The sequence below is a fragment of the Cnephaeus nilssonii genome (assembly GCF_951640355.1).
Source record: "Cnephaeus nilssonii genome assembly, chromosome: 2".
Classification (NCBI taxonomy): Eukaryota; Metazoa; Chordata; class Mammalia; order Chiroptera; family Vespertilionidae; genus Cnephaeus; species Cnephaeus nilssonii.
In genome coordinates, this window is record NC_137073.1 from 6,572,988 (window position 1) to 6,585,457 (window position 12,470).

Sequence of the window (12,470 nt, forward strand, 5' to 3'; positions counted from 1 at the left end):
CTGCTGCATTGCTGCTTTTATTTATTTTTTAAAAAATACATTTCTTTATTGATTTCAGAGCGGAAGGGAGAAGGAGAGAAACATCAATGATGAAAGAGAATCATTGATCAGCTGCCTCCAGCACACCCCCCACTGGGGACCGAGCCCTCAACCCAGGCATGTGCCCTTGGCCGGAATCGAACCTGGGACCCTTCAGTCTGCAGGCTGACGCTCTATCCACTGAGCCAAGCCGGCCAGGGCTGCATTGATGCTTTTATGTACCTTGTGCAGTTGGGCAAGATTATCTGTGGAAAAGATACTTGAAGTTGGATTGTCAGATCACAGGGTATGAACTTGTAAAAGTTTTCCTAGCTATTCCTTAATTACTCCTCAAAATGGCCATATGAGTTTACACTTCCAGCCATAGCGTAGGAGAGTGCCTCTCTCCTGCATATCCTTCAATCTGAGGCCCATCTTTTCTCTCCCTGTATATAGCACATTTCTGTCCTACTCTGACCCATATTTTGTCTGGTGCATGTTGGATTCATTCCATTGTATGAATAGCAGGGCAGTTTCTTACCTTGAGAATGCACACCCTGACTTGCCCAGGAGGTGTCACCTCAGAATCCAAGGGATGGACCAGTCCTTGTCTGGAACAACCCCTGATGTAGTCAGAGTTGCCTTAACTTCAGATCATGCAATAATGTGCTAAGCTCTTTTACTTGGAATAGATTTCTCCATTTTGAGAGCAGTATTATTTATTTCCCCACAAATAAACATTCTTATCGTCCAGAAGGTGGTCAGTGGAAGTATTCTGTTAGCACCAAAGATGGAAAACCTAGTATTTTGACTAAAGAAAAGGCTCTCTAGGGGTTTAAACGGGACTCAGCTGCAGGACTCCCTGGCTCCCCATGCTTGACCAGGTCTTTCTTTCCCCAGGACTCTTCTCGGGGGAGCTTCCCGAATGTACCCAGGAGCTGATGATCGACGTCACCAAGAGCTACTACCAGAAGTTTTTGCCCTTGACTCAGGTCTAATGTCTCTGTCTCATGTGTTGAATTCGCTTGAGCTCTAAGATGAACTTGGGGACAAAGTGAGCCAGTCAGCATCTACAATGAGCTCTTAGTCTTTGACACCTTCTACCCGCCCTTTTTTGTTGTTGTTGGGTGTTTTGTTTAATTCTTATGAATTTCTCAGTCATCCTCGGCTCTGAGCTCCTAAGACTTTAATAATAGACCATCTGGAGGCGTTGTCTCCAAAAGCTCCGCTTAAACCGTACCTATTAACAGTCACTTCATACCGTTATCTGTGGGACTCAGAATCATCTGTTCATAGCACTCCCACTCTTGGTCCTGTGGATGGCTGGGTGCTGCTGAGACAGGCTGCAGAGCAGGGCACTCTGTCCAGCATGGCAGTCATGAAGCCAGTGTGCTGCTTGTGGCCATGAGTTCCCACCGTGAGACCCACTCACGTGGGTCGCTCTCAGCTTTCCTGTTGCTAACACATTTGGCCAGTTGCTGCAATTGCTCATAATTGTGAAGAAAAAGTGTTTGTGGATTTTCAGGGCCCGGATTCCTGTTGGCTACTGAAACATGAAAGGAAGGGTGGTTAATATTTATCTCTTTCCCAAATGACCTGAACTGTCGTTTTAAAAAAATTTTTTAAATTGATTTCAGATAAGAAGGGAGAGGGAGATAGAGATAGAAACATCCAGGATGAGAGATAATCATTGATCGGCTGCCTCCTGCACACCCCCCACTGGGGATGGAGCCTGCAACCAGGCATGTGCCCTTGACTGGAATCGAATCCGGAACCCTTCAGTCCGCAGGCCGATGCTCTATCCACTGAGCCAAACCGGCTAGGGCCTGAACTGTCATTTTAACCAAGGGTGACTAAGAAAAGACGTTCTAGCATTCTGTTGTAGGGCCACTGGCTTTCACTAGAAGGAGGACCCTCAGTACCCAGATTTGATTTTTGCGAAGTCCCAGGTTTGAGTCCCCCATGTGGATGGACTGGTCAGGCAGCCACTCCTTGCCTCAGGGTATTTGGGGGCAGCAGTATATGTCTTGTTTCACTGAAGACATGACATTTGTGACAATTGTTCCCTGGCCTAGAACTATTTGACCCACCCTGTATTTACTGTAAACCTTACAATTCAGACCAAACTATCTGTATACACAGGGGCCTCTTAAAGTCACTCTGTGGCAGAGTCCCGAGCAGTCAGGGAGGTCGCCAGTGCCATTCATATTGTCTTCTGGGTAATAGTGCAACACTCCCTAGTTCTGCTCTGACCTCTTGGTTTAGAAGGAGGATTAGAAGTGAAGGCTGGGGATGTTGGCCTTGCTTAATGCTCTGATTCTTCTGTGAGGAGGGTGGGACAATTCAGCCTTGGAGTTAAGATCTAGTAGGAGCTGTATTGATTCAATATCCAGCTGTGGGGTTGGCAGCTGTATGTAATTATCTTTACTCATTCAATGTAAAACTGCTTTCTGCTTTGTCTTTTTTTTATGTTTGTACATTAAAAGATTGACAAGCAAACAACTCATTTGAAGGTGATCACTCTTGCCCTCCAGTGATGACTACCTCTATTCTTCGAGCACTTTATGACCCTGTAAGGTGTATGTTATTCTCACTTTACAGATGAGACTATTAGGTAACTTGGTCCAATACAAGGAGTAGCTGACCCAGGAGCCACAGCTGTCTGTCTGGCTCTAGAGTCCAGGCTCTTCAGAAGGGACAAGCTTGCCCTTGGAGCACACCTGCTGTGCTTCCTGTTTGCACCAGCAACCTGTGATAATTGCACATTTTTTTATCATACCCTGGCCTCTCCAGCTCCCTTCTCCTTTTGTGCCACAAAAAAGGTGCATCTTAGAATTGGTAGAATATAACCTGTTGCTCACTAGAGAAATCTTCCAGGGCATGTCCAACAGATTTCCATCCTACCTGTGTTTGGATAGCTTACCACTTTATGCAACTAACTGTCCATTTTATTTGGTAATTTTTTCCAGCTTTATCTATATCATAAAAGGCCTGTGGTTGTGACGCCGTAATGGCAGAACGACCAAACAGCCGGTCACCAGGAGGTGCATGGAGCACCTCTCGCGGGCTGGGACTCGCAGCTCGCGCGATTTCGTGCGCTGGGCCTCTAGTTGAAATATAATTGCCATAATTTTTTGACTGCCCGTTTTGTTGGGGAACAATGCAAACTAAGAGAAAGTGGGAAGGGGGTTGAGTCTCCTAAAACAAAAACAATTTTAAAATCTTTAAGTATATGATTCCAGAAGTCCAGCCCAGTTAGGAAAGAAGGGCCATGTAATGAAGTAGGTCTTCTCACTCCAGAATCCCAGAGGCCACCGCTCTAGGCAGGTTCTGGTCTCTCCTGGCAGAGGCAGCCTGTATATGCACAAGCAGGTGTGTACTAGTATATGTGCACACACCGGCCCCTCCATGATCATACAAGTGCGATCACACATGATCTGTGCTGTTCTGCACCTCACTGCTCTGAATCAACAATCTACTTTAGAAATTGCTCCATATTGGCACACACTGGTGATTAAAATAGCCATTGCTAACACATAGTGTTTACCACATACCAGGTACTCTTCTGAGTTCTTTTACATTTGTTAATTCATCTAATCTCCACAGCCACCATGAGGTCGGTGCACTTTTTCTCCCCAAGGAACAGAGGTTAAGTCAAGTGCCCAAATTTATGGAGCTCATGCAACAGTGAACCTAAGCATTCTGTCTCTATAGTCCATACTTTTAGTTACTGTGCTGGAATCCTTCCCAGTTACACCTTTCATTGCCCCAGAATGTGCCATCTGGCTGTACAGAAAGCTGAGAAAACGAGTATTTTGGTTTTTCAGGCAGGCAAGAGAAGGGGATTGGGAATGGGTTTGGGGTGAACCATCTAATGATGTCTGCCACAGGCAATAAGCCTAGTGTCTCCTCTGAGAAGGTAGTCTCCTTGCATTGTGCCCTGCTGTCTTGTAGCTACACCTGTGGTCTGAGTAGTTAAATGCGAGCAGGTGTCTTAGGATAATTATCTTGCTTTCAGTCATTAATAGTGTCTGAAAATTCTGTACCATACAGTTGGCACTCCATAGAGGAATGTACAAACTAGTTGAAATAAAAATCCAATTAAAACCACTTTGTTACAAGTGACAAATCCAGCTTGAACCAGTTTAAGCAAAAAAAGGGATTTTATTGGCTTACACAACAAATCATGGAAAAAACTTGCTTGGGAGGCAATGAGATATGAACCTTGGGCAAGTTACTCAGTCTCTGTGTCCTGAGCTGTACAATGGGAATTCCAGTGGCACCCTGTAGGGTTGGTGCAGATGAAATGAGGCATTGTATGTAAAAATTAAGGCGAGTTCCTGGCACTTAGAAGGAAGTAATAACATCATCATTGAAAGGACAGTGGTATTCTGAGATTTAAGCCCCATCAGGACCGTTAGTTTTTATATATTTTTCATCACATTAATAAAGGTAACAGATCATCAAAATACAGTGGCTCAAACAAGCTAGAAGGTCATTTCTCTCTCACCTAACAGTGCAGGGGTAGGCAGGTGATCCAGGTAGGTCGGTGGCTGGGCTCTTCCATGTCACCAGGCCCCCAAGTTCGTACTATTTGTCACATGGCAACATTTAGCAATAAGGGCGATTGTAAATTTAGCCTCCAGCTGGGCAGAAAACACTGAGGACATTGGGAGACAAAGCAAGCTCTCCCAGCTGTGTCTTGCTTCCTTTTCTCCGACTGCAAGTGGGCTTTCTCCATGCACTGGGGCAGGTGGCAGCTGACATCTCCAGATTGACGTCCTCCCAGCTCGATGACCCTGAAATAAAGGTTTCTTCCCTCCAGTTCTAATTCGGAAAATCCAAGAGAAAGATTCTCAGTGGTTTGTTGTGAGTCCCATGTCCTCTTTGATCACTCCCTGTGGCCAAGGGTGTACAGCACTGTAATCAATCTGATCTGGGCCATGACCTTTCCTTCATCCCTTCATGGTGGAGAAATAGCATAGCCCACTAACAAAACAAGGTGCTGAGAAGACCAAAACACCAGCTACTGCAAATCCAGTCTGCATGGACTGGTACTGTTTGAAAGTGTGTTGATGGTTATAAGTGTGTGTACTGGGAAAGGCCAGCTGGACTCTCTCTCCATGGGGGCGCTTCCCCGGGGACAACCTGTCATCAGACAATTACTTCACCATCCCAGAGAAGAAAGTATCTTTGTCTTCTGAATACTCCCAGTAGAGCGGGCAGATGGGAGAGCCCTTGGTTGGGACTCTTTCCAGTTGGCTTGGGACAGGGGGAATTAATGGCTCATTAGCTTATAAGGTCAGGATTAGATTGGGTGTCAGACTGGATCCTAGAACTCACAACAGCATCGTCAGGGGCCTGTCTCTTCAGCTCTCTATGCTGCTTTCCTCAGGCTTCATGAGTGACCCCCATAGCTCGTTATTGGTAGAAAGAGCTCCTCTTCCCTGACAAAACCCCTGGACCTGGCTGTCACTGGTCCAAAACAGGGAGGTATCCAGCCTCAAGGAATCATTGTGGCCAGGAAGATAGAATACACTGATCGGGTAGGCCTGGGGCACATATGCCTGTGGACTGAGAGTTGGGGCTGGTGGTGGTATTGGGGGGAGGTGATAGTACCAGAAGAGGGAAGAATGGGTGCCAACAGGAAAAACCATCAGATGTCCAGGTCAGGCCTTTTCCTTTTCTCTGGATGTCTTCACTTTTCTCTTTCTCCCTGCTTACCCTTACCCCTGCCCAATCTAGCACTCATGGTCTTGGGAGGGGAGGGGTACCTCCTGAGTGGTGCCTGGGCCTAGATTAGGGGGCACAGGGAGGATGAAGCTTGTCCAAAGTAGAATATTCAATAAAGAGCCTTTTGGAGGATGCTCCTGTGCTTGGAACTGCTTCTTTATGGACCTGTAGTACCTATGGCGGGATCCTTGTCAAGGTCTAGGTAGAATTCTAGTTATTGTCTGAATCCACACTAGCCATGAGCTCCTAAGGTGGCAGTATCCAGCACATACTTAATGGGGTGATTACTTGAATGTGAATCCCCCTTCTCGCTAACTTCCCCCTAGGCCAGATAAGTCACATTGCAGGACCCCAGGTGCAGGGAACAAGGTTGACTGGTTGACTTGTGAGCCTCCTGTTTGTTGACAGATTCTGTTCCACATGGCTGCACGGGGCCCTTGTGGTTGGTTGGGATCTGTGGTGGCTTCTGAATTAATCATTCTGCATGAGCCAATTCATTCAGAGCCTAAGGCCACAGTTCCTTTCTTAGTCACTCCGACCCATTTCGGTAATGGCAGACTTGAAATAAATCAGACAAACATTGCTCCTATTTAACACATCCTTGGGAGTTTCTTTGCATAAAGGAGAGATCTTGTTGGCTAGGGAGGCCTTTTTTCGCACCTTGATCTGGCTGGTGAGAGCCCACAGGTATTCAGAACACGGAGCCCCAACCGTGTTCTGACTCGACCTCAGCTAATCTCCAGGACAGATTGGCATCTCACAGACCTGGATGGTTGCCATGGGTGGTCAGATCTAGCTGGTTGATCTGGGATAGCTTCTGTGGAGCTGCAAGTCCCCTGAAACAGCACTGGCAGTGTTGGGACAATGTGTCCAGATGCCTGGTCATTTCAAAACAGGTGTTAGCAAAATGTGCTGCCAGCTTAGACCAGCGCCCATAGTCCCTGGTCAATGAAGCACTTCTCGAGCCCCCAGGGAGGGGGGATGCTTTTGTAGAACATGCACTTGCTGCCCTTTAGGGCAAGGAAGAGGGGCCCAACATCATGCTACATCACTCATTTATTACTTACTGAGCCACTGCTGACTTCCAGACACTGCCCTAGGTCCTGGGGATACAGTGGAGAATAAGATGGAGCCAGGCCCTGCCCATAGGGATCTTACAGCTTAGTGGCGGGGGGCGGGGGGAGCCAAGGAAACAAACTAGAGGTCTGTGATGGAGGCCTGAGGGTCCTTTCTTGAGGGTCATCACAGTGGTGAAGAACACGGGTGTTGGAGGTAGCAGATCAAATCCTAGTCCTGCACTTTTGGGCAAGTTGTCTCTCTTGAGGAACCTCAGATTTCAGATTTCTCATTTATAAAATAGGGAAGATATATAAGGGTTGTAATGAGGATTTAAATGCATTCATATATGTAAAACAGGACTTTGACTCAGGGTAAGCACTCAATAAATGGTAGATTTTTGTTTTGTTATATCACCTGAAGATAATTTCCCATTGATTTTTAGAGAGTGGAAGGAAGGAGGAGGGAAGGAGAGAGAAACATCGATATGAAAGAGGCATTTATACACACACACACACACACACATTTTTATTTCAAAGAGGGAGAAGGAGAGAGAGATAGAAACATCCAGGATGAGAGAGAATCATTGATTGGCTGCCTCCTGCACACCCCCTACTGGGGATTGAGCCTGCAACCCAGGCATATGCCTTGACAGGGAATCGAACCATGACCTCCTGGCTCATATGTCGATGCTCAACCACTGAGCCACGATGGCAAGGCAGAGAGACATACTAGTATTGATTAGTGGCCTCCTACACATGCCCCAACTGGGGCCAGGGATTGAGCCTACAACCAAGGTATGTGCTCTTGACCGAATCAAACCTGGGACCCTTCAGTCCTCGGGCCGATGCTCTATCCACTGAGCCCAACAGGCTAGGGCAGTGGTCGGCAAACTCATTAGTCAACAGAGCCAAATATCAACAGTACAACGATTGAAATTTCTTTTGAGAGCCAAATTTTTTAAACTTAAACTATATAGGTAGGTACATTGTTATTAACTTAATTAGGGTACTCCTAAGCTGGCCTTTGCTAAAAACTCAAGGGGCTAAAGAGCTGCATGTGGCTCGCGAGCCACAGTTTGCCGACCACTGGGCTAGGGCAATAAATGGTCGTTTTAACTACTATTATTAGGATACACCTTGAGTGAAACCCCTTATAGTATAGGTATAGCACTCATTTTTAAAATTTTGAGATTAAGAACAACTTTATAATTAGTCTGCTGCAATGAAGAGATGGGGAAAAGGAATCACCCTTCCTCGCTTTGCATCTGTGGGGTGCTAAGCATGTATTTGAAAACATTGAATCCTCCCAACTGTCAAAAAAGTATGAATTTTTACAACTCATTATACAGAGGAGGAAACTGCTAGAAAAGTAAGTTATCCCAGGGTCACACAGCTAATAAATGGCTGAGCTGGAATTAAAGCCAGGTCTTATCCTACTGCAAAATCTTTGTTTTATGCAGCTCCTCCTATGCTCTGGGCCTCCAAAGCACTTGGCCCTGAGGACTACACTTGCTGTCCAGTCAGTTAATCCTTAGTTTTCCTTGGTGGGTTGGCCCCGGCTGCTTCATTATGCACTCTGATGTGGACCCTGAAGGGAGAAGAGAGCACAGGACATCCTGGTTCCCCAAAGAGATGAAACGGCTTGTTCTGTGTACATCAGGCACATGGTTCATGCACATGAAAATCATCCAAGAAAAGAAGCAGGAGTAGAGTCCACATTCTGCCTTTCAGTCCTTGGGTGTAGATCTTAGCCTATGGTTCTTCTTGGCCCCACCTACTTGTTCCCTTTCAGCTGCATTTATCTCAGCCTTTGGGGTCTGCTGGCTGCTCTCTGATTTCCCAGGGAGTTGCAAGAGCCCGAGGGAGCAGTAGGGCCAGAGCCGAGGGGGAGGACAAGGAAACGAGAGCCCGGGAACAGAAAAGCCCTGCTGGAGAGTCTGAGCATCCTGGGAGTAGGCATGGGTTCTTTTACTTCAGTAACGACAAGGACATGACGTGTGCCTGGTGCTGTACTCACAGAACCTCTTCACGAGTGCCTCGGGAGATAGACAGAATCCTAGGAGATGGGCACCATCATTATCTCCATTGTGTAGACGTGGGCATTGGGGCACAGAAAGGCCACACAGCTAGGGAGGGGCTGGCATTTGAACCTAGGATTCTTTAGTCTATGAGTTTATTAATTTTATTTTAAAGAAATAGATTTTTATTGACTTCAGAGAGGAAGGGAGAAGGAGAGAGAGAGAAACATTAATGATGAGAGAGAATCATTGATCGGCTGCCTCCTGCACACCCCACACTGAGGATTGAGCCTGCAACCCTGGCATGTGCCCTGACTGGGAATCGAATGGTGATTTCCTGGTTCATAGGTCAACATTCAGTGCCGGCTGGGCAGTCCATTAGTTGAACCAATATGTCATTGTTTTTTGAGGGAAGGAATGAGCAAGTGAACAAATGAGTCTGGGGTTTGGGGCTTGCCAGACCAGGCCCAAGGAGGCAGTGTGCAGAGAGCCAGTGGATAGCAGGTGTGCTTTGGAGTCAACAGGGACGGGTTGGAATTCAGTCTCTGTCACTTGGTGTCTATGTGACCCTGGGCGAGTAACTTAATCCAGAAGTGCTCCTTTCTTCATCTTCAAATGGGCACAATAATGCTTCTCTCCTGGGCTCTTTGTGAAGGTTGAACAAGATCACTTCTGTAAAGCTCTTCGCCCATGTGTGGCATACAGTAGGTGCTCAGTAAGGGCTCACTGTTATAGTATTTTTGCTGGACACTATGCAGATCGATTGTATTAACAGGGCATCACTGCACCTATATGAAATTGAAACTCCATGTTGACAAGGATTAGAAGGAAAATGAAAATAGCTGTTAAAAATGAAAAGGAGCCCTAACCGGTTTGGCTCAGTGGATAGAGAGTCCGCCTTCGGACTCAAAAGTCCCAGGTTCGATTCCGGTCAAGGGCATGTACCTTGGTTGCGGGCACATCCCCAGTGGGAGGTGTGCAGGAGGCAGCTAATCAATGTTTCTCTCTCATCAATATCTCATCTAACTCTCCCTATCTAACTCTCCCTATCTAATTCTCATCTAACTCTCCCTATCAATATCTCATCTAACTCTCCCTATCTAATTCTCTCATCTAACTCTCCCTATCCCTTCCTCTCTGTAAAAAAATCAATAAAATATATTTTTAAAAAAGTGAAAAGGAATTAAAGGAAGTTTCTTCATTATTTTTTTAGTGTTTCTAAATGGAACAAATAAAACAGACATGCAGTGGGTGTTCAGTGGCCTTTAAATGTATGAATGAAAAACACTCTAACGTATTTTTATTGGTTGAGTACATTGCTTAAAGCTCTGATCTGCCTGGCCAATGTGGCTCAGTGGTTGAGCTTCAACCTATGAACCAGGAGGTCAGGGCACATGCCCAGGATGCAGGCTTGATCCCCAGTGTCGGGTGTGCAGGAGGCAGCTGATCAATGATTCTCATCATTGATGTTTCTATCTCTCTCCTTTCCTCTGAAATCAATAAAAAAATACAACAAAAACTCTGACCTTAGGAGAGTGGATAGCTACCAGCTACCCTTGGGGTTTGTTACTGGACAGGGTCTGTGCAGAAAAGAGTTAATGTTGCAGGCCTCAAATGGAAGCCCTGTAAATGCTGAATTTTCTGCTAGGGGTTTGAATAAATTTGCAATGAGAAAAAAGGAAAAATTTTAAAACATGACTTTGTATTTTTGTTGCTGTTGTATCTTGATATATGATAAAGTTGATTTAAAATATTATATGCTTATAATTTCATAAATGCTAGAGGAATCATCCCAATCAAAGAAAGATACAATTAAATTAAGAAGGTGTTGGTGGTATACAACTTTTTTGCTTTTTGCCAGCAGCGAGTTAGAATTTAAATTCTTTGGGTATTAAAACCAGAACAAATCTCCATAACTGATGATTGTTGCTGTGATTTGGTCTGTTGGCGCCTCTGGAAAGTGGGAGACAACAGGAACAGAGAGGCAATCTCTGGATGGAAATGCACATCTGGAAACTGAAAATGCAGTTAAATTGATAATGAGCCTTTGCTGAAATCAAATGTCTGACCCAGATTGGCTGATGACTACCCAGTTTGATGTGCGTATTTTTGGGTGGGTCAGCTTGGACTCTAAGATGGACAAGATAAAAAGGAAGCGCCCAGCCGGTCTGGCTCAGTGGTTGAGAATGGACCCATGAACCAAGAGGTTACCAGTTCAATTCCCAGTCAGGGCACATGCCTGGTTGTAGGCTCAATCCCCAGTAGGGGGCGTGCAGGAGGCAACCAATAGATGTGTTTCTCTCATATATTTTTTAAAAAATATATTTTATTGATTTTTTTTTTTTTTTTTTTTTACAGAGAGAAAGGGAGAGGGATAGAGAGTTAGAAACATCAATGAGAGAGAAACATCGATCAGCTGCCTCCTGCACACTCCCCACTGGGTATGTGCCCACAACCAAGGTACATGCCCTTGACCGGAATCGAACCTGGGACCCTTGAGTCTGCAGGCAGACGCTTTATCCACTGAGCCAAACTGGTTAGGGCTCTTTCATATTTTTTATAAAAAGACTAGAGGCCTGGTGCACAACATTCGTGCACTCGAGTGGGGAGGGTGGCTCAGCCCGGCCTGCACCCTCTCGCAGTCTGGGAGCCCTCGGAGGATGTCTGATGGACAGCTTATGAGTGGGCCTATGCCGGCAGTCGGACATCCTTAGCACTGCCTTGGAGGCGGGAAAGGCTCCTGCCACTGCGGCTGCGCTCGCCAGCTGTGAGCCCAGCTCAGAGCTTCTGGCTGAGCGGTGGTCCCCCTCTGGGAGCGCACTGACCATCAGGGGGCAGCTCCTGCATTAGTGTCTGCCCCCTGGTGGTCAGTGCGTGTCATAGCAACCGGTCATTCTGCTGTTTGGTCGATTTGCATATTAGCCTTTTATTATATAGGATAAGAAGGAAGCTGTGCTTGTCACTTGGATTTGGACTTTCTGGCACTGCAGCACACCTTTGCTGCTGTTGAAGGAAAGCAGCTGGCTCATTTGGAATCCCAAATTCACCGATCCTGATCACTGGCATCTGACTAGAAGCTGAAAATGCAGACTGGCTGCTCGTGCCTTTTCAGCCTCTGCGGGAGCTGTGCTGGACTGAAAGCAGACACAGGCTCCGTGAGCAGGACTCAGGCCTTGGGGCACTGGAGACTCAGGATCCCCTCTGTGGAGCTCTGAATTAGGAAATGTGTGTCGCAGATGCTGGCTGGGCCATTTGGGTTACATACACATGCCATAGAAAGGGCTTGCTCTCTGATGGGATCATCTAAAATCAAGCTGCTGATCAGCTCTTTATCTCTGATCAGTGGCTAATTGCATCCTAACTTGTGATCCTGGCCAAAAGCTGTCAGTTAGAGGACACATTACAGGGACTGTGACCCCTCTGTCTGCTTTTGACAGATCAGCCTCTGGGCCTCCTTTGGGGTTATTGCATTGTTCAGCTTTCTGGATTGCTGCAACTTGCCACAATGGGTTGATAGCCTGACTCTGCTTTCCTATTTCACCCGACACAGACACCTTAGGAAGGCAGGGTGATTATTCATATACTAGTAGCCCTGTGCACGAATCCGTGCACCAGTAGCTTGCCAGTAGCTTGCTGCCCTCCT

At 46.4% G+C, this 12,470-nt stretch overlaps 1 protein-coding gene across 1 annotated transcript in view; it reads left to right on the plus strand.

The window, feature by feature from the left end:
- DCTN5 (dynactin subunit 5) overlaps nt 1-11,083 on the plus strand; it is a 36,119-nt gene extending 25,036 nt beyond the window's left edge. The window contains exon 6 of the mRNA XM_079790827.1: nt 919-11,083. Within this exon, the coding sequence (XP_079646953.1) occupies nt 919-1,016 (98 nt within the window). The 3' untranslated portion in view covers nt 1,017-11,083. The remainder of the gene's footprint in view (nt 1-918) is intronic.
- The last annotated feature ends 1,387 nt before the right edge of the window (nt 11,084-12,470 follow it).